At 33.0% G+C, this 23683-nt stretch overlaps 1 protein-coding gene across 5 annotated transcripts in view; it reads right to left on the bottom strand.

The window, feature by feature from the left end:
* The window catches only part of GRIK2 (glutamate ionotropic receptor kainate type subunit 2), a 370969-nt gene that overhangs the window by 114156 nt on the left and 233130 nt on the right, over positions 1-23683 (bottom strand). For all 5 annotated transcript variants that reach the window (XM_027631774.1, XM_027631770.1, XM_027631786.1 and 2 more), the window contains one exon: positions 16084-16307. In XM_027631774.1, the coding sequence (XP_027487575.1) occupies positions 16084-16307 (224 nt within the window). The remainder of the gene's footprint in view (positions 1-16083; positions 16308-23683) is intronic.

Below are 23683 nucleotides of genomic sequence, written 5' to 3'. Positions count from 1 at the left end.
AAAATCACAATGCCTGCTATTTTCCTTCCACACTGATCAGTTTTTTTTCCTCAACACTACTGCTCTCTGAACTAGGGAAAAGAGATAATGAAAGTTTCTGCAAAAACATATTCTGATTCTGACTAATATTAGTACTAGCATTTCATGTGAAGATGGAAAAAACCCTGAAAATTGCCTCCACACTACCGGGAAAGATTCTTTATAACTCTCTACCCTTTGCTTTACCCATAAAGCATTATCTCAGATGCACTTGTATATCTAATCACTGTAGCTTTATTGCAAAGGACTCCTTTTTTTATTTTAGCCTGAGAAAAAGTCCAGAGGTTAATTAACAATCTACAAAAATAAAACTAATTAAATTCTCTTTTCTTTTTTAAATATGCTATTTTCAATTTGATTTAATATTCCTTCTTTTTTTGCATTCTGAAAAAGGGTAAATAATAAAGTATAATTTATCTTCTCCACATAATTCTCTCTTCCCTATAATTCCATCATTTCTCCTTTATCTTTCTATACTCTAATTAAAAACTTTTACTGTTTTAAAAAAGATTTATTTTATATAGTATAATTTGCATTCATTTTAGCCCAGACTAAGGAATAGTTGGATTTTTAATTCTAGTAAAACTGCACATATTTCAACTAAAGTTGCTATCTTTTTGTCATATGGTAACAAAAAAATAATGTTACTGTGTATTATGAAGAGTATTATCTTTAAAGAATGCTGTGTCTGTGAATAACTAGCAAATACTCTGACGTCCTGAAACCATGAAACATTACTCTCATTTCCAAAAAACAAAATGCATCTATTATTTCCCAATTTCTAGATGCTTTTATATATGTTTAAAAATTGAGTAATACATTGTTTATATCTGTCCAGAGAAGTATCTATTATCTCCATTGCCTTCAGATTATTCCTGAATTAAAAATTACTCATTAAGCAACTCTAAAGTAATATTAAAAACAATACAATTTTCCTAAGCTTACTATGTAAAATAACTTGACTCCTTCCCACTATGTTCACTGGTCTGCTCCCAAAACTAGACTGTCAAATCTACTGAAGAGTAATTTTAGCATGGATTTCCCTTTATATTCCCAAAACACATCTTCAAGGCTTTGGTAAATCATAGAAACCAAACTCCTGATCTAGAATGTAGAAGTTATTGTCAAAGAAAATCAGCAAATCTGTCCCTGTTGATATAAGAATATTCAAAGAATATGCTCAGTGTGCATTAGCAAAATGTTAGCAGTATCTTAGCTCAACATTTCGAAATAACACATTGATATTTAGCCTATGATCTATGACATGAAAAAAAAAAAACCACCAACTTTCATGATTCCAGAAAAAAAATATATATGTTACTCAAGAAATAACAGAAATATGTAAACTGTATTGATTAATATGATTCACTTAATTTTGTCTGGAAAATGTTAGTCTTCATTTTATTACCATATTTTGTAACATTCCTAAACCAAAAGGATGGACCATATTCTCAGAAACTCCTTTACAAAAATACTTATCAAGCTAGCATATCTTCAAAAACTACATTTAGCCAGTCTTTCTATCTTAAGGAATCTCACCATCCTATGTAGAAGATAGGAGCTGCACAAGCATTTCATTGAATTTTCATTTAATTATTTTTTAATAAAAACACCTACTAACTGCTGTCTCTATAAGACTATTTTTAATTCTTAAACCTCATGATCTATATTTTTCCTTCACTGTGTAATACCCTACTGGGACTTGCAAAGTTGCTCATACTGTTTATTGCTGGTGACTGGCATGTTTGCAATAATAAGAGACTCATATGCACAACTAATTTGAAGATCTTGCCATCTTAGTACAAACAAAATTTTTACAATGGTTATTCTGTATCTATATATGAGATTGTAAATTAGTAATATACAACAGTGATACTTCATCCTATAATAGTAACATAAAGTAATAAGTTAATAATTATTTCTCTTTAAGAGAACAAAACACAATATAAGAAAGAAGGGCACTTGAGAAATTCAAATGCTCCCTCTTTAAAAAGTAAAGCATCTATTGATTTCCTCAACTCATTCAAGCGTTTGTCACAAGTTTGAGGGAAGAAGTAGAGCACTCCAGAGGACTTCCTACAGGTACATAATGAAGTGTGAAATCATATTTTGCAATGTAAAAATATATGGACTCCTTAAAAAAAGTTGGTGTGAGCTCATTTTAAGGTTGTGCAACAAATCTGGCCTTTGCATTCAATATTGCAACAGGCTTCTTGACAGCAGACGTTGAGCATCACAGCAAAGGACTTATCTAGTTTAGAGTAATACATACATTAAATGTCACTCATCAAAATGTCAGGAATAGACAAATTATTACACTCGGATCACTACATAATAAGATATCTGTTAATATAGGCACATCGGACCTGATTTTTACATACAGAATAAGCCATTAAAACATTTTCAAGAGCAGCATTATGTTTCCTTATGTGCTTAAAAATTGCCAAAATAAAACAACTTTAAATAAAACCAGTGAATTACCAACTTTAATTATGTAATATGGGATTATGCAGAATATTTATTTATAGTGAGTATTTTTTTGCATTTCTATGTCACTCAGACTAAAAATAAAAAGTTTTGGCATTACAAATTAAAACCTGGAGAATTGTTGTTTTGTGGTTTGTTTTAGGGGGTTTTGGTGCCTTTTTTTCTGTGTGGTTTTTTTCCAAAAAAAAGAAGCAAAATCATTTATCTCTACATTGTTTACTATCAATACAAATATATATTGATAATTCTGTATTTAAAGTATTAGATTAAAATCTCATCAAATCATTAAAATTAAAAGGAATAAATATCATTCTATGAACTGAGAAGAACTGAGACTTCAGTAATGCCATGCAATTGTCCATATATTTTATTTGTTAGTGCATTCCTCTTCAAAGTTTTGGCCCATGTTGAGCTCAGATAACGCCCAGATATGGTTCAAAGAGACAAGAAATTCTGGTAAGCATTGTGTTTGGGATAACTCGGATGACAGCACATTTAATCATATGAAACTTTCTGGTGCTTTGGGTCAGAAAGCAAGCCCTGGACCCCAGCCCTTGCCTTCAGGATCAATTATGCTACTATCAAAATCAGTATGAGCTTTCCCATTGACTGCTATAGGAACATGACAGGACAATCATGTATTGTCTTATTTGACAGTTGATTAGAAAATGTTTCATCCTTTCTGATTATATCATAACAATTCTCAGCTGTACTAAAAATTGTACAAATATTTCAGTTACTGGTAATGGAACACACAGGCTTTCTTCTGGAAAGACCATTGTAAAAGGAATTCAAACACACGACACTTTTTAAATTTGCAAGTACCTGCAACTGAACTACAAGGGTTTACTTCAGGGACTCTTCTGAATTCAAGCTCTACATCCCAACTGTGGATAAATACTTGAAATTTTTTCAGGGCTTTTTTTGGTTGTTTGTTGTTTGGGGTTTTTTTGTAATCTCTTAACCTTTTTCTCACCTTCAAATAAAACCTTGAGGCCTGGATATGGACTACCTATAATATATTCAGCTTGATACTGATGAGATAGTTGTGCTTCTTTTGTTGACAGCACTGGTAGTCAGGAACTCCCATCCTCACGTGCTCACCACCTAGGTGCCTCTTTCATGGCTCTATCGATGAGCTGGAATTTACCCCTCCAGGTCTCCAACTTGATAATACTCTGCTAGGGTAATAGGTTTATCAGTTCTTGCCTCAGCACAAGATTTTTTCCAGATTATGTTTCAAAGAAACCATGATTCTAGAAGTAGTATGTCAACAACGTAGTGACTAGATTGAAACTGTTTCCGGACATGTGCAGTAACACTTTTTTACAGAAATAGACTGTGAATAGCCCTTTTTCTTTCTCTGTCTCTATAGAAAGGACAGTTACACTAACTTTTTTTTTTTTTACCAAGGACCACTGGCTTGACTTCATTCGGTATTTAACCCATCACTTGACTCAAACATATTGCTTCTAGCAACACACGACCTACCTGAATCTAGTCTATTATCTTCCCCCTGACCAGACTGCCAAAACAAATGTTTGTGAGTTAAAGAACACCAGAGAGGCTCAGCTGCTACAACACCAATGTCTCAGAGATAAAGGAACTACAGGCAACTTGTATGCTTCTGTAAAGGCAGTTACTGCGGGCTGCTATCCCACGTAACTGCACAGCTTTCCATCAAGTTTCAATATCTACAACCACATTCCTTTCCACACAGACTAATCTGAAACGCAACCATTCTGATTTTCTTCTTTTTTTTGTTCCTCATCCACTGCTCTTCCCCATTAGAAAGACAAACTTGGAAGTGATTTTAATGTCACTGCCACAGGACAAACTGTATAATTATTCCACCACTGTCAATCGAATCTTATCCAGACTTCATGGGAAAATAGCCTTGAGGCCAAAATTAATACCCCTCTTTCAAAATCCTCCTTGAAGTTCACTTGTTCTGTAATGTAGACCGTAAACTGAAATGTGCTCCTGCCTAGGTAGCTGATGAACTATGACTGCTGAACCTAACTTCTTAAGAAATGTACTCATTTTCCACTTCATTTTCTTCATACCTAATAGGAATTTTCTTCCTATTTAACTGTTAAAATAATTTAACTGCTGATTCTGAACTGTCAATTCTTTAAAGCAAGCATTTGGTATTTGCTAAGTCACAACAAGAGAAGACCCTGCTTGGTGATGCTCTGAAAGCTGTCCTGTATTACAGGAAAGCCCAGTTAAGCTTTCCACACCACTCAGAAATCTTCACTGCTTCACCTGTGGAGTCACTTCGATTTGTGCGTACAGGTACAACACTATGACTCTCATTCATGCTGAAATTTGGTTTTGTGCAGGCACAAATAACTATACAGTATAAAAAACAGGATGATGAGGAAGGTGTTATGAACATTAAAAATCCCTGCCGACATGTAAGCTGGAGGAAGAAATGGGCTTCTCGCAGCAGCTGAACGGAAAGATATGAAAAGTGCCTGTTATCCATTTTCCAGGTAACTTTATCTAATTACAGTTACATTTGAAGCAAGGTGAAAATTCCTTTCATTACAGTAAATGAAGGGCACACTGACCAGGATTTTGACATGATTAACTACTCACTCTACTCTAATATGTCCATTTAGAAGAAAAGGAGAGCAAGAGAGACAAAATAGGAGAGAGAAGTGTGTGGAGGATAAATATGACTAATTAGAAGCCTTTTTCAGATATTTTTGCAACTAGACATCAACTTTGCCATGCTCTGTGACCACAGCAAAGCAGTACAATGCATAAAATTCTGCTACCTGCATCCATTTTTCTTCTGGATAGGGCTCAATGGTTACATTGTGTCAGCCACAAAACCAGAGAATTTTCTAAGCAGTGGAATTCTTTCATAGGAATTTATCTGAACCTGCATTACACTATAAACCCTTCTGTTTTTTGCTCCAAAATATCTACCAAGAAAATTGCTCCAGAACATTAATTAATTGCTGTAATATGTCACTGTTAACGGAAAACTGTTTTATATCCCTGGTGATGGTTCTTGGTACAGAAACACCGTACCTTTACTTCTACTAACCAAATAAGTTAAAAGAAAATAAGTATCCTATTCTCTGTAAAGCTAAAGCCATTTCTCATAGGAAAGGGTAAGAACTTTACATATCTGAGAGAATGGAAAGAAACTGTATAATCCCCTTCTGCTATCTACCACTTCACTCTTTACCCCATAAAATCTTTTCCGTGCAGTAAAGAGGCAATTGAGATTTGGATATTTTGTTATCTTTAGTCTGGTGAAATTATATGAATGATATCATCAAGCTGAAGTAATGTCCTCAGGGTTCTTTCTCATGGCTAGAAGCTACCTGTTGTAAAGTCTTTAGGAAACTCCTAATTAGAAAGTGCAGGTGCCACACATCTAATGGCCACACAAAACAAACAGTATAAAGAGGGTAATGTGCCAAAATTTTTTATTTAATAAAAAAATACTTCAATTTGAACTCCTCTCTGATGTTCTGGAAGCATAACTAATGACAAACATTTTGATATTTTAAACAGTTACTATTTTCTAATAAAATCATCTATATCCCTTAGTTGATGTGGTATTTTTAACTATGATGCTCAAAATTTTCAATATTGTCAAATAATTTTCCTCTGAGAATGATGCCTTTGTTACTAAAGACCAACCTTCTGATAATGCTATAATAAATTTAAAACAAAAAAAGCAAAGAGAAAAAACAAACAAACAAAACCAACCAAACAAAAACCAAAAAACAAAACCAAACAACAAAAATGCACTCACTTTATTCCTAAGTCTGAAAGTGCGTGATGAGCTTTATACTAAAGCAATTCCACCATCATCAGAGTTTACACAGAGTGACTTCCATACATAAAACATAAATGCTTGAAGGACACACTACTGATTTTGTTTCACCATCAAAACCAGTTACCATACTTATTTTTTCAGGATGATTTCTGATCAAGTCTTGTCATTGCTTAAATGACATACTCTCTAGTGAGTTACAGACTGAAGGCTTGCGTAAGCCAGGTAAACTTCTGGAAACAGCTAAATCAGAAAGATAAGCAGGAGATATAATTCTGATATGTCTGACTACAGAAACTTGTAGGGAACAATCTTATTTTTCTCCAGATAGTGAACAACACTTAAAGTTAAGAAATATTCCCACTTTATTTCCTTAGTTCTTATACACCTCTGGTTTAAAGTATAATGTTTAACCATGACCCAGGTCTAATAGTCTTTTCCTTCAAGGAAAAAATTCTCTATCTTTCAAAGAGGTAAGGTTTATTTGGTTTTAGAGTTTTCTTTTTCTGTTTAATTTTTCCTTTAATTTAGCTCTACTTACATGTCTATTTACTTTTTTTTTTTCAGAATATAATGGATAATGAGAGATAGAGAAATTTAGAAAATCCAGTTTTAGCTAAATTTGCAAATTTCAATTATTTCCAATTCCAAAGTCAGAAGCTCATGTGTATTTTAAAAACCCCAAACAAACAAAAACAGAAAAACCCACCCTATATTCTAACAGGTACATTACAACACTCCAAGAAATTGGACATTTGACTATTTAGTTATAAATATCTAAAAGTAGCCTAGAATTTTATCTGCATTATTAACATTACATACAGCACAAGGTCTATTTTAGAGAATAAAAGAGTAAAATTCATAAAATACTTTTGTTACCCAAGTTTTCTTATCCTTCAAGAAATTGTGAAACAAGAATTCAATGGGGAACTCTCAAATACTATCCTACAGAAACTGCTATTTCATTCCACTGAACATCTGTTGTTGGAATTTTCTACAAAGTTAATAGCCATCATATCATATATTGGTTTTGCTTCCAGTGGTTTATGTCTCCTTCTTAATTTAGATGATATGAAGGAATTCATCATATATGGGTCCACATATCTAGCACATAAATAATGATAATTTTTATATATTTTGCTCATTTAGCATAAAAACTGCCTTTCAATCCTTATAGTCATTTTTGTTCAATATTATTTTATGTTTCTGGGCCTCCAGAAGAAGGGTAAATAGTAATCATGACTGCTAACATTCAATTTTGCATCCTATCCCTATAATCCCTACTTTTTTTCTCAAGGAAATCTTTCATCGTTAAGTCAAGAATTCCAAGCAGGATGTATGTGTGAAATGACTCAAATAAATAAAGAAATTCCCACAGTAGCTTTTCCATTTTGACTTTGGGGAGAAAAAAAGCACAAACAAAACAAACAAACCAAAAAAAACCCCTCAGCAATTCAGTTGCCGTTTGAACTCATGTTTTAATATACTAGGCACTCTGTAAATTCAGTCACTGATGCTAATGGAAAAGGAGTCATCAGCTAACTTTCACATTTTCAAATTATTACTTGTATCCAATAATTAACAAAATCTTTTGATAATGCTGTGGTACCTTCTTGAATTCTTGATTGTATTTCCATTCCACTAGATCCTTGTGTTTTGTTCTTTGGGTTGGAGGACTTCATGGTTTGCATATCTCATGAGAAAACTGCATTATGGTGAGAGTTACAGTTTCCTTCTCCCCACTAATATGATGCGTGTCAGAGTAAAACACATTTAACCAAACTTAAATTAAAGTAAATAAACCTCCTGTCCCCAAACTCCAAAAACATAAGAGGCACTGATCTTTCTCTAAAGCATCATTTTAACTTTGAAACATTCAGCTTTATATGTAGAGGAACCCTTCTCTTTAGACACATTTAATATTATTCCATGCTATCACTTGCTAAATAAATGTACAAAGTGCCAAGGTTAGACTTGTGTTTTCTTTTCTTGCCACATGTAGAGGAAGAAACTTTTCTGACAGAACAGAATTAAATGATTCAATATCAAAAAAGAATGTTTGGTACTTTTTCTGGAGTTCAACATTTTTTTCAAGTGATCTACTTCATAAAAGCAATTCAATATTCTTCTCATATACTATATGTGCTGGTGATTAGCAAGAGTTGTTAAAAATAAGGATGAACCTCTGCATATGTTATCATAGTGTAAAGAATCTTTCAAAACTAAATAAAATTTTTCCTCAGGCCTTTTTTTTAGGAGCAAGGACTGTTTGCTAATGGATGTTAACACAGTACATAGAAATTAATAAATCACTGTCCACGGTAGATATGAAACACTAGTTTGTGTGGTGTTATAGAACTCTTGACAAAACAGTTGTCAGATATTGACTCATTTAGAGAATTTTTTTATCCAAGACATTTAAAAACACAAAATTAGGTAGATGAGATCTACTTTGCTTTTAGTTAAAACCAATTAGATAAAGATAGTAGCAAATTTCTAATGAGAAATGTCTCTGTTTTGACTGCAGAGATACTTTCAAAAGCTAATTTCATAGTGTGTACATTTATAATATTTTAACTTGGTCATATAGTGTGCAAAAAATGTCACAGAAAGCTTGTCATGTAAATTCAAACATGAGTGTGTAAAAGAAATCAAAATACATGTGACATATTTTCCAGCATCACCCAGTTTATTCTAAAGATGAAGGGGATGCAAATGCAACTGCCATAGGCAGTTAGAAATCATGATTTAGATAAACAGTGAATGGCATTCAGGTATATATCTACCAATGAACTCTGTGAAACAGAATGAATTAAACAGAACAATTTTAGTCAGTAAAAAAATCAAAATAACAGAAGTTCAGTGAGTAAAGTCATTCCAGAAGTCGTTCACTGATAAAAACCTAGGAAATTTTACTATTAAAGATGGTTTATGCAGCTGAATCCTCTCCAAGAGCTTTAGTGAAGACCTTTGGGATCCTAAGATGCAAGTACTGCTGAGATTCAGAAGGATATATAGGATCCTGACATGCTTGGGCTGTGAAATATTCAGTATAACATGTAAACAAGTAACTGAAATAAAGAGAAATCACAAAATGAAAAATAGCTCAATATGAGTTTGAAACAACTTTCCATATATATCCCTCAGATTCTATAGGAGACTGCATTACAGTGTTCCATCAAAATGGAGAGGGAATAAATGTTTTAAAGTATGTAACACTTGCATATAGGAAACCATAAAAGTAAAGTCAGAGTGGGTACAGAATGAATGAGCTGTCCAGCCAACTGGAGATAATAATCTATCTATAGTTATCTAAATTTTAATTCTTGTCTTTGGAATCACATGCTTAAGTAAGCGAGAATGAAGAGATTGAGTTGCTGGTAGTAAGAGACACCAAATTCCTTAAGGATGAGCAGAGCTACGATTCAGTTCAGTCCTTCAAAATACCTAGGTTCTTGGAGAAGTAGTGATGAATTGAAGAACCTTGTGATGGTTTTCAGAATAATGAGGAAAAAAGTAACAGAAAGGATGAAAAGAATTTTTAGGCCACCGTCAATTTCACACAGTATAAGGACACTACTATAATCTTAATTAAAAAAAATAAAATTCCAATTTCTGTAATCTATAAAGGAACAAGAATTAACATAAAACATGCTGATGAAGAAAGTGGTACAAACAAATGCATATTATAAGATGCTTTCCTTGAGGCAGAAGCCACCAGAACTACTGTTTTCCTAGAACACCCCCCACCTCCAACTTTTTGCCTCTGCAGTTTGGCTAGATCAGTAGAGACAAAAAAAAATCAGTTTCTTGGTGGAGGAATCCAGAATTGATTGTCTTCAAGTAAACACATTTTTCTTCAACATGCATATGGAGATATAGCCAATAAGGGGGTACTCTATCTTCTGCTGAACTGCAAAGGCATCTGGTTGTGATTTTTTCAGTCAGTCTCAATTAAGTAATTTCATTTGTTTTGCTGGCAGTAGTTTCTTCGTAGTTTTGATGCTTGGTAAGTAGTATCTGGGATCTACCACCAATATAGAAAGGATTTAGTGAACTGGGGGGTTCCCCCTAAAATCTGAAGTGGATGTTTATGCTAAAAAGATTAAAAGATAAGTTTTCTCATTATGATCTCTAATAGTATTATAATAGAGGTTATTATGTAGATGTTGGGCTTGTATGTAGATTTGTAGCCCTCTTGAAAGTCTTGTCTCTCTTTGAACAGCTGAAGGAGATTCAAAGCATTCAGAACTTATTCAAGCAAATCCTGAAGGGTTAGGATGAGGAGTCCCTACAGAGTTGTTTATTTATAAACTATAGACCTTACAAACTGATATTGAACCCAGATAAATCTCTTCTGGAGGTAATCAGAGAAGGTAATCATTTTTCCAAGTATCAAAATGCAAATTGAGAGATTGTTGCTTGCCTCATTGCTATGCATGTCCTCCTTTTAGCCACATATCCTCATCTACAACACTCGGACTATATAGCACTGATTGTAATCTGTATCACAACTTCTCAAAATAACTACAGAACTTATATGATGGCCATAAGAAAGAATTATAATTGCAGTATGTTTTGCATTTTTTACATAGAAAAAAAGATGGATGACCATCAGATCTGTGTGCCGGCCAGAAAAAATTAGACTTAAATACTGTTAGAGATTATGAAAATTTATACTAGTGTAAATAGTATATAGTACAGTAAACTGTTTAACCAGTTTAAAGCTGTCATCCGCATTTTGGGAAAAGTGATACTCAAAAATATCTGAACATATTTGAAATACCATGGACAAGTGTTACCTACAAAGTTTCCAGTTGAAGCTGTCCAGGCAAGATGACTGTACAATTTCCTTGTTATAATACTTAGAAGGAAAAGTGAAAAACATGCTTAATAATTTGCTCATGGTGCAAAAAAAAATAAGATATAAGATATAATTGAGTTATCATCTTTATATTATCTTATTTATCGAAACTTCATTTGAATGATGGAAATCTAAAATTAAAATTTCCCATGTCTCATGTAAAGGAAAAGATATTTAGTTCAGCAAGTAATCTTTTTAGAACATTCTCATATAACACTAGGATTTCTTGGTATAGCTACACAAATATATCAGTTAACAAAAAAGCTAAAAAAGCTACAAAAGAGAGAAAAAAATTCTTGTCATGCAATGTGCCTAGTTCAGTTGACAAAAAAATTCAAGTGTTCCAGAGGCTGGCACAGTTGCTTTCTGCTTACGATAACGATGATCTCGAGCATTAACAAGGACTTCCTTTTCAACCATAAAAAATTATTTTAAAAGAAGACAATTATATGGAATATTTTTGAAGCAATCAACCGAGGGTCATAAACTGCAAATTGGTTTAAAAGAAATAAAATGTTCTGATTTTGAAATAATTGTTATGGAATAATTTTTGAAAGTGTGATATTTTTGGCATGCTTTTATCCTTGTCTATTTACACGGTATTTTATAGTAGAGTGACAACATCCCCACTTGCATTACAGCCGAGGCAAAATTAAATCTTTGTGTTACAATTGAGGCGAAACTATTTTAGTACTGTAAGACCGTAAAAGAAGCAGATTTCAGGGTTGACATCTGGATTACCCTACTGGATGATGAATTTATTCCTGCAAACACCTCATAGCATATGCTGTAGTTCTCTAGGGAGACCTCAGGTGATATAATTCTCATAGGAAGAATGCTTGTTAAGAATAAAGGGTAAATACACTAACTTCCAACTTGAATAAATATCAACATAGTAATATAGGAATGAGCGCTCCATAGTAACTGGAAAAGTAGTTTTCTCTCGTTTCTTTCTATCAAGATAGTTTTCAAGAAGTAGCTTGAAAATCAATCAGACAAGCTCAAGGACAGAAATCAGCTGATCAAGAAATATAAAATAAAAATGAAGACTAATGAGATGTAAAAGAATATGCATGCACTCCAGAGAGAGATAATGTTCAGGCGTCTGTTCAAGTTTGAAGCTTCTTCACAGAGAAAAGCCTAAGATAAATGTTCAGTTACCAACACATTAGATTTTGCAGAGACCAAAATTAGGAAACGTCTGTTTCATGTACACAGACTAATGAAAAAGAAGGAACAATATGTGTCTATGAAGTTGATATACAACACTGTAAGAAAACAGCATGTTGCTTTGAAATGAAACTATGGTTTACACCAACAGACAGAAATAAAAAGAAATTCCAGTGTTTGAGATTTCTTATTATACAGATCAGAAAATGTTTTGTACTTGACAGAACTCCAAAAAGGAGTTGGCAAAATTTACTGCAGTATTATTTTTCCTTCTAATCACATGTAAACTGTGAATTTAACTGGTATTCCAAATCAAAGAAACAAGTAAAGGCAGAGGCGTAGCAGGAAGGTATTGGAACGTAACAAGATTTCAGATGACACAAGACAGTGCTAGCAGACACACAAACACACTGCTATCTGGCATCAGAAACAGATCTATTGCTGTTGTCACAAGAGAAAAAAATGTTATATGAATTTCTCAGTTCACAGAAAATTAATAGGCCTAGTGTCATGCAGACTGGGTTTATCTATCAGTTACCAGTCTGTACAACAAAGAGAGGAACTTTTAGAGACTAACAACCATAACTACTAAGATTCAACAATTGAAACAAACAAGATTAAGAGGTTTTTATATCTACGGAGAAACCATGGCCTACTATAACTCCCACAAAGAATGACAATTAAAGCAAACACTGTGTACAACACATATAGGGTCTTCCTACCTGCAACGCAAAATTTACACTTTCATAAGTAGAACCATCTTTTTGGGAGGAACTACAAGAGGAAAATGAAATAGAAAAGCTCTCCAGCTAACACATAAATCTCTCCTAGCTTTTTGTCTTGTAGAGTATGAAAAGATTCCATCTCTTTATATCTGGTTCTCAAAACAGAAGGAAAATCCAATGCTCTTTCAAATAAAGAAAAAGACTGATAAAGACTGATATTCCATTTCTCCCCTTTTATGCCTAATATATTACTCTATGGTAGTCTTTTCAACAATTCCTTCTTAAAGATTCTTGAACCTTTTAGTAATTTCTTCACCTTTCCCTAAATATGACCATACTGCTAATTACTGAGTGAAATCCAGGTAGCACAATGGTATTTTCCATTTTCAATGTACCAACCTCTTACACTCCAACACTGTTTAGAAGACATGGTGAAACATTAAAATCACAAAACACTTGACAAAAAAAATGGGAGGTTTAAACTTAAAAATAAATATTCTATACTGAATACTCTGGTGAACTGTAATTATAAAACATCATATTGTAAAAGACATACTAAGTACTGCTCCAAACATAGGTACACCTTATTATGAAATACATAGTAATTATTATGAAACACCGGTAGTTAAACATTCATTATGAAAGGATTGTTATGAAATAGAAATCTTCTTAATAAGACAGTCTAGGTGGAAGCTATTAATTTAGTGGCATACAGTCCAACAGTTTCACAACACCAGGACTGAAAAATACATCAGCTGTGCAATACCTAGCATATAATGTGTGCTGAAAATACATACCACTATGCTGCAAAGTCCTCTTCACTACCACACTTCAAAGTATCCCTCTTTACATGACAGATACATTTTGTGAATTGTTTTGCAAAAAACTCTTTTACTTTTGAATAACATTCTTCTCTCTGTTTAGTATTCAGCAGGAGATTTAATTTTTAACTTAGACCTGCTTCCCTATATGAGGGATTGGAAAATGCTATCACATACTATTAAGTCATTCTGCATTATTAATAAAATCTGTGGATTGTCTTACATAATCCTACATCTTTTGTTTCTAAATGTGTTATCAATATTTGATTGTACAAGTTAAGAATTATTGAAAATCTCTAGATCTGAAGGCTAATATAAATTTAGGTGTAAAAAAGGTATTTATACAACTCTACAAAAACCCAAACCTCTGCTCAGTATAAAACATATTTCGTATTGCTTTACAATAAATATAATGCTTCCAGTTATATGAGGAATTTATGGTACTGTCTACAAAAACAAGTGAAAAAAAATTTCAGCAGTATTGTCTACTATCTAGTGCTTCTGTGTAAAAATAAACATTATTTCCAGTTCTGCTAGAGAGCTCAAGTGGCTGAATTGCTTAATTAAAAAAAAAAAGGACTTCAAGGCAATCTATTTTTCCTAAAAAATATGCCAAGACACATTTTCAAAACACAAGTAAGAACTCAGCCATACAACTCCTACTAACATTAGTGGGAGCTGTCTGTCAAAAGCACTGTCCATCATGCTGAATATGTCCTTCAGTAATAACAGTAGGGTTAAAACTTTTGGACATACACATAAATATTTTGCATGGGGCATTTCACAAGATAAGTTGTGATTTATGCTCAGCTGTGCTCAGCTGTGCTTTCAGAGGTATCTGTATCACAGTAATACCTCAGAAATGAGTGGGCTCTCTGGTTATATAGTCCACTAAAATCTACTGTTCTTTCAAGAAACTTTCATCATGTCGTGCTCTTTAAAGCACACTTTTGAAGAAGGCACACAGCAAAGTTATTCATTACACATTATGTTTCAGTGTTATCTATATTACTTTAACAGCTCATGTACTTCATGCACAGGTGCTAAATTACTTTTAAACTGGTTTCTGAAAATATTGCTTCTCCCTGGTAGAGGAATGATACGACTTCTCTAAAATGAAACAGAGAGTATCAAAGACAGATGGACAATCCTGATACTAACTACAGCACAATATAAAAAAGAAAAACATGAAGATTCTACTGTGAACCACAGAATGAAATCATAGGAATCTCAGGACTGAAGTGAGATTGCATTATCAACTCAAACAAAAAGACCTCACCTTATTAAGAAATAAAAGACATTATAGTTTATATGCATTTGATTAAAAAAAATTACAAGTGACTAATAGGAGGAATCTGCAAAAGAGGTTAATTTATAACCCCAGGAATCACTGATTTACTATTCTGATTGTTTTTATTTTGTTGTCACAACAAAAGCCAAAGTTACATGTAAGGCTACTTCTGCAAGCATCTGGACTCAGACTTAATAAATTAACAAGGAAAAATTTTTTTCTGCTTGGCTGTGTTGAAGAAAATAGATAAAAAAGTGCTATATAAAATCAATTTATAATTTAATAATTAATGTATTCAGCTCCTTAATTTCAGAATCTCAACTAAGCTTCCAAATATATTCCACTCTGAGACTTTAAATTCTGTGAGGTATCTCAGGGATAGCATATAATTAAAAAAAAACCCAAAACCAAAAACTAACTGCTGTTACCCTACTTCTAAGATATTAATCTACATAAACTGTTTTGTATAGAGGTAGAGGCCCAGCTTGGACGTCTAGAATTAACATGGGCAACTAAGTACTCAGTTTGAGATTAAGCACCATAGCATAAAAAGAAATTGGGCTAACAAAATAAACCATGTCAATTATGTTTCTAAAAGCAAACATATTGGGAAAAGACATTTTGAAAACTTTCTAGTGTTTCTAAATTTGTTAATAAAAGAAGAAAACTAGCTAGCATACTCAGGACTTAGTGACATAAACTGGAGACTTAGTATGGCAGTGGAGAATATTAATAGTGAGAACCCTCATCATTAATTATTCTTCTGTACATCATGAAATTTAAATATAAGAGTATGAAAGAAAATTTTTGTGACTTTTGACAATTATTAGTAAGAAAAAAAATTGTAACAATTGCCAAAAAAATCACAAAAGTTGACATGTTACCTGGCTATGACAAAGAGCACACAACTGACACCCAAGTAAGCCAGCAGAATATACATCCAGATATCAGGGGAGAGAGGATTCAGGAAGGAGAAGACGCCCGGGTTTGTACCATTGGGCTTGCGGTACAAAATACTTATTCCAAGAGTCATAAAGGGCTTGGAAAAGTCGATGACCTTCTCACGAACATAGGTAATTGCCAAGGGTGCAACTGCAAGGTCAGCTTTCTGTTAACAGAAATACAAAAAGAGAAACAGGTCATAAGTCAGAAGAAACAGGTTGAAGCAGACAATCAAATTATGCAAAACACAAACTGTATATGGAGGAGGTTTGTTCTTATGCTAGGTAGCCTGAAATTTAAAACTCTCTTTTCCCTGTAAGGAAACAGATTTATTCTACCTCCTCTTTCCTAAACTGACATAGCAGTATTTAGAGAAAATTAAAAGCACTATTAGAGGGATAGAAAGGAAGGAAATTGTTGCATCTTGCAGAAAACATGGACAAACATTATCACATATTTTAAAACTTTTTAAAATGTACATTTCATCATATACCTTCTCTTGTCACTGCTTCACTGTGCTCTTTAGAAGCCAATATATTTGTGAAGCAGATGTGAATATGCTTGTACAAGTGTAGGGAAAGATCCAGGAGGCAGTTCTTCCTATTTTAGCATAAAAGAATTAGAACAAAATGAAGAGCATCTTAAAATTGAAAGTGCTACACCTGAAAGGCTGCTAAGTGAGTAAGTTCTAACGAAGTGCAACTCTTCTTACTAGTTTACGGGAATCACTACAAAACTTATAGCTAGCTATTAATCACTTGGAGCATTTAAAACTAAATCACATAATAGAATGCATTTTGCCAATTTCCATTTAATTTTAGTTATTATGGCAATAATTCATGGATTAGTGAATGATCTGTACTATTTTTTTAATCAAAATTTAATGGAAATCATAGTGACAAGAAACCTACAGCATCTACTACACTGTCAACAGCTCTTGAATTACTCCTGTGTATGTGTGTATGTGTGTGTGCATGTGCACATATGAAAAGAGAAAGTTCAGAGTGAGAAATTGTACAATATGAGACTTGGAAAGCGGTAAACTAAGAATTTCTTGTAAACTACATGTAAATATAGATATGTAATGACAGAAATTATATGGTTACCATGGAAAACTCTTGCCCAATTAATGTATCTCTGTAACATAGCTGCAAATAACATCATTTTCAGAATACCTATTCTGAACCAAGATACAGAGATTTTATTCCCAATAATATAAATTCATACATTTATGTATTTTTTGCTCGGTTGATATTGTGTATACCCTGTAATCCTCAAAATCTCACACAATGTTTTAGCATTTCAGAGTTTCCTTTATTTTTGTTGTCTTACCTTACACAAAGTTCTGCTATGGTCTATTGATGTTATGAGCATCTATATAGTTAGATCTACAGTAGTTAGTTACAATGTAAAACACTGTTGGCATTGTTCATTTAATTTGGCAAGGGTTTACTGGTCAAAAAAATTATATGCACTTCATTTCCATTGGTATTAAGAACCTAGAGGTATTAATCAAACCAGCAAGGCTTTATTCCACAATGGATGACTTTTTATGGACTGTGTATTATTGATGATATTTCAGCTGGTGCAGAAAAAAAAGATAAAGTAAGAAACTTAAATTAATTTGCATTAAAGTCATCGATCAATATGTAGAAATTTGCAAAACATAACAAACTATGTGAAGCAATTAGCAGATCCTAAGAGTCTGAAGCCAATTCACTAGAAACTGTCAGCAGAGGTAGCTGGACAAAGACAGAGAAAACATCTTTTGGAAGGCTATTGGCAGTTATGAATTTTGGTCTTATATCTTTAACAGAATCTTAGTGAGTAACAAATCATTTCTTTTCAAAAATGCTATAGGAAATCCAACCCTTGGTCATTGGAAACAAAACCATATACAACTGAATATAAGTTATAGCTATCTCTAATAGAGCCAAGTTACAGATGAAATTAGAAAAATAACTGATCAAGAAATAATATGTCTCATATGACAGAACAGGACAATCAGATATCCCAGTTTGAGACCACAGATACAAAATCTATGCACAGAACTTGACATCTCAAGATTCTCTTCTGAGCTTTAGTAATTCAGTTTCAATATTCTTGAACTAGAATATTACTGTAAGAAGAAACATTAAGCATCTGACACAAAGAAAATCCAGAATCTTTACTAACTGAGGAAAAATAGCTGCTAGAAATACTGACTTAAAAATGTAATGTTGCCACATGTAACCACTTTTGTTAATATATATTATGTCTGAGATACTCAATTCTCCTGGTTATTGTTTCATTCTGAAAGTAGAACGACTTGAAAGTAAGAGAAATCAGAAGCCAAATTTCCAGAAATGCAGTAACAGTGTCTCCTACACTTATCTACAACAAAAAAATACAAGAGGATTCTCTGTTGTTTATTTCTCAGTATGAATTGGAGAGGAATGGTGTAAAATTAGGATTTTATCAATCTACATTTAAGAACATTAACAAATTAGTACATTCTAAAATGGCTTTCTAATAAGTTTCATTTCAAAGAATATTTATCTCACTTTGTAATGATTGATGATTCCATTTTTTAGAATAAACACATGTATGTTTATATTCTTCAGAGGAAAAAAAAAGATTTATCTATCTGAAAACACAATCTTAAATAGTATATATTCTTGACCTTAGAGTTCTTGAAATACAAGTCGTTTTATGATAGCATCCAAGGACTGGTGACGGTAAACTAGATGCTGCACAGAAAAATTCTGTGCCAACTAAAGGTTGCAACAGCAAGTAGAAACAAGTCTGATGAAAACATTCCAACACAAGGTGCAGTCCTGAGCAAAATGAAAGTGTTGTACAGCCATACTATGTGCTGAAGGACTGCACTGCAGACGATAATTTGTGGTTGTGTATCTTTTCCCTTCCCACACTGCACCACCCCCCTCTGTGAACGCAGGACCTTCTGATAAGCCTTGACCAAACTAGCTGAAGGGTGAAGCTTCCACTGGTCATAAAAGTTGGGCAGTAAAGTGTCCCTTGGCATCACGAGGACCTCTTGCATGGTACATGTGGGAACAATGGACCATAACAGCTACCTGACCAAGGTGGGGACAAAGGATAAGCATTTATCTTCACAGCCATATAAAGTCTCTCTGTTTTGCTACTGTTTGCAGTTGTGAGATGTTCATTTGTTAACAAACAAATCAAGACATCCCTGATTTATTTTCTGCTACAGAAGTGCCTATAGCAGGTTAAAACCATCTTCCTTTGCTTCTTCATTTACATTTTACTTCCAAGCAGCTTGTTGACTATTTTACATAAAGTAGTATTCAAAGAATAAAAGGGAGGACATTTTTTCATTTTTACAAGGCTGAAATTTAGTACATAACCTCTAAGAGGACAGATTTAAAAATTACACTGAATTCAATCTACGCATACAGTTACAAACAACTTCAGCAAGAAATCTGCAAGTATATGTGGCGTAGTGCATGGTCATAGCATGCCATGCTATGTAAGTGGGTATTTGCAGATATTGATGCTTTGTCTGTGAAAATTAACTCTATAAAATATAACCCACATAAACAATCACATTAATTTGAGAGGAAATGAAATTTTGGAAGCATTTTATGGCTTCTACTAATAACACTGGGGAAGGGAAGTACAAACACAGACTGTGTTTTCTTTTGATGATAATTTTCTGAAAAGCTTTTGTCTCACCTATTTTACTCAAATGAAGAATTTAAATACAATCGAAACATGGAGACTGTAAAATGGCTAATAGTTATTTTTAATTAGACTCTACAACTACAGAATATTCAGCCATAATAATGGAGTTTTTTAGCTAATGTAAATGGAGTCTTCAGGTAAGAATTTTGCTGCTAACATTTTGCATCGATGTAGCAACTATGAATGCTTATATTTAAAATGCAAGTGGAGTCATACACTATCTATCTGAGTTGTTTATACAGTCAGTACAATCATATTGTAATTGTATAATATACACAAAACTACCGAAAATGCATTTTAGGAATTTTACTTCTCTATAGGCAGTGATACACTTACTGCCAGTAATTACTTTTAAAAATAAAGGAATATACTTTTTTAAAAGGAAAAATTCATAAGGTTTCTGCTTAATCCACTATGACCCTTCAGCCTAAGACCCTAAGTAAAAAGTAAACTTCTTCAGCTACCTCAAATTTTTGGGATTATTAACCTGAGAGCTGAATTTCAGTTACATTCCCTTTGGAGAAAATGCATCCTTAAGATAAAAAGAGGAAGGCTAAAGCCCAGCTTCAATTCCTTAAACCTGACTAACAGACTCAATGCACAGAGAGCTTATGCTTCTGTTCATAGAAGTGCATTTCCCTGCCAATGATCTAAAAAACTAAGAACTGTAATTTACTTTTAAGCTTACAGTCTATCTTAAACTGCCTTGTTCATGCTGCTACATTATAGAAAATGCACCCTGTGACAAGGTTTTGTTCTTGTAACAAGATCTTCATTTCCTTTGAATCCACTAGGATTTTATTAGGAAATTATTGTTAGTTTTAGTTTAATTAGCCACTTACATTACTTTGACATTAATTCTTTTTCTATTATCTTTCAAAAGATCAACATATAATTCAGGTGGGGAGAGACATCAGAACATTTCTGTTCTAAGCATCTACATGATCAGACCAGGTTGCTCTGGGCTTTACCCAGTCAGTGTAGGAAACCTCCAAGGATGGCAACTACCTAACTTCACTGGATAAGCTAGGCCACTGCTTGTCTATCCACGCAGTGAAAAAGTTTCTACAAACAAGTAGTGGAGCAGGCTGTTTAGAGAGATTATGTAATTTCCACTCTTGGAAATTCTCAATACATTCTTGTTGCCTTTTGGCTTCCTGCCAGGTTCCTCTGTGAAAAACCCAGATGAAGCTTCTTGATAATCTCCTCACAGGTCCTGGAAAGCAGCTACTAGAAATTACTATCTTTGCCAAATGTGAGTAGCATACCATAAAGTACAAAAAAAGTTGCTATTTGATAGCTCAATTTAGATGTCATACCTTATTTGTGGGATCCTGACTTTTGTAATTTAAAATTAATTGCTAACAATATCAAATATAGATGGAACAGCAGTTAGATGGAATAGCAGTTGTTACTTTATTAACGTAATAAAGTACTTTAACATAGGAAAGTGGCATATTATGGTAGTTTCAACTGATACAGGCTCAATAGCTGTTGAGCTATTTCTCAATATTTACTGTTCAGCAACAAAAAGTTACTGAAAGACAGGTAGTTTACTCAGATTCATTTTACTGACACTGTAAATATTACACGACTGTTTCATTTCTTTAGACTTTCTTATGTCAGCATGTCTAATTCTTTTCTTGGCAAAGTTTTGAACAGCTGTGGTAACTAATGGTTGTTTCAGCTGCAATCCCTTTAGAGTCTTTAAGGAGGGTCCTGATCTAGTAATCAATGAGATCACCTCCCTAGAGATCCAGATCTTCTAAACAAACAAAAACAAAGGCAAAAGGTTTTGCAGAGGAAGTTTGTCTGCTGTGCACCACTACAGGAACAACTTTTTATATGAATTCAACTAGACAAAAATGTTTGGAATCTTACCTACATTAGTTTTATATAGGATAAAGCATATCTTTTGATCAACCTAGTACTGTCTAGAACTGGTTTTGGTATTGTTTTCTGTTTGCTCCTTTGTTATTATCTGAATAATGAGTCAAGGAAAGATGCTAGTACTAAACCATCATGAACTCTCTAATTAGTTACTTTACATTATTTCCTCTTATTCAGGGTTATTCTAGTTATTCTAGTTATTCTCATTTGGCTATGCCAACATGGATTAGATTTAGTAGTTGAAAAGATGTAATATGAGTACTCATTCAAAACAGTCACAAAGTCTCTATCTGTTGATTTACAGGACACTTTCACTAAAATATTTTGCACCAAATTCAGTTTAGTCAACAGTTACAGAAATTGTATGTAAGAGGACTAGAGGCGGTAGACCACAAAACTTTATGTAGCTGGAAGATGGGTGACTATAAGTTTCAACAATAAAAAAATCTCAGACTTAATTCTTATCACTTCACTCTGGGAATTTTGCACAAAGGGCTGTTCTAATTGTTAGAAGAGCAAGATTCACATGCTCACTGTGAAAAAGCAAACTGTCAAAGACATTATTTACAAGACAGTGTAGATATTGTGGCTCAAAGTACAGGAAAGGAAAACTCTCCCATTACAAAAAAAAAGTAAGAGTACTTAAACTAAAATATTTCAGTTCTTCTTTGTTGTTTAATACTCTTTTTTCCCTAATGTTATATTTTTTACTAGAGATGGAAACTAAATATTAAAATATCAGACATCACGCTCCAGCACAACTTCCTGAAATAAAGTACAGAGGTAATGTTGATTCCTTGTTTATAGCTAGAATTTTTATCATACTTTCCAGATTGACTGCAACTCCATGAAAGTGTTGGGGTTTTTTCCAGTTTCTAACCAGCTGTGTCACCTAGACCTTTAGCTACTGCACTCAGAAAAAAAAAACCAAACCTATTACTTTTCATTTTGACATAAATTCTGTTCTCAAACAGATGAGGTTTTATCAAATTGTTTCAGTGAACTCATTTCATCATGCAATAAAGTTTGACTTGCGTCAAATTTTACTTACTCCCACTTTTCTGTATTACTTTGTCATCTTCAATTTTTTACAATGGAGTCAAAATGATTAATAAAACTTTTGTATAACATTTGGATGAAAGTAGATCACTGCAGGATATGCCACCACTTATTGATTAACAATTCTCAATTGATAACTTTTTGAAATCTATCATCAGCTTAATTAATTAATGGGATAAAAGCTATTAATTTGGACAAAATCAACCTCCTGTGCACTCATTCCCCTCACCTGCATTTTGATGCAGGCATGACAAGGACTAGACTTAATTTTTAAAAGAATCCACATTCTGGAATTCTCAATCAGGAATTAGATGCCAGGGTCTTACTTGAATTAAAAATGATCATCATTATAAGCAATAACAAAAAAAAGATATTTTTAGAAAACTCCATCAAATATAAAATAAAAAACAGCAGTGGTTTTATATTGTGTATAGTGTTAAAACCTTATATATCATACAATGTTTTACGTGTCCCATAATTATAACAAAAATGGCTAATATAATAAAGATTATATTACTCAAAAATATTGTCACAAATATAAGAAAGAAAAATGTTAGCAGTATTTTTATGCAGTAGATCCTGATTTAGTTCTGTTCTGCCTAGGGTATATATAAGCTAACTCATTTGAAAAACTTATTACATTTATTTAAATTCAATAAATTTTATCCAATAAAGTTTATCTAAACTCTAGCAATTATTTAAATATTGAAGATAAAAGAATAAATTTATTAACAATCAGCTTTAATGAAAAGAAAATGCAAATCCTGAGGATGAAATCTGTGGTGGTTGAGTTAAAATGTTTCTGATATTTATAAGATGAAATCTATTAAGCACTTTAAAATGTCATTGCTGTTATAATTTATTCCTTGTTTTATGTGACGTTTT

Source organism: Corapipo altera, unplaced genomic scaffold, assembly GCF_003945725.1.
Source record: "Corapipo altera isolate COAL_440 unplaced genomic scaffold, ASM394572v1 2b, whole genome shotgun sequence".
Classification (NCBI taxonomy): Eukaryota; Metazoa; Chordata; class Aves; order Passeriformes; family Pipridae; genus Corapipo; species Corapipo altera.
The sequence above is the reverse complement of the archived record's forward strand: the minus strand, read 5'-3'. Positions and strand labels throughout refer to the sequence as shown.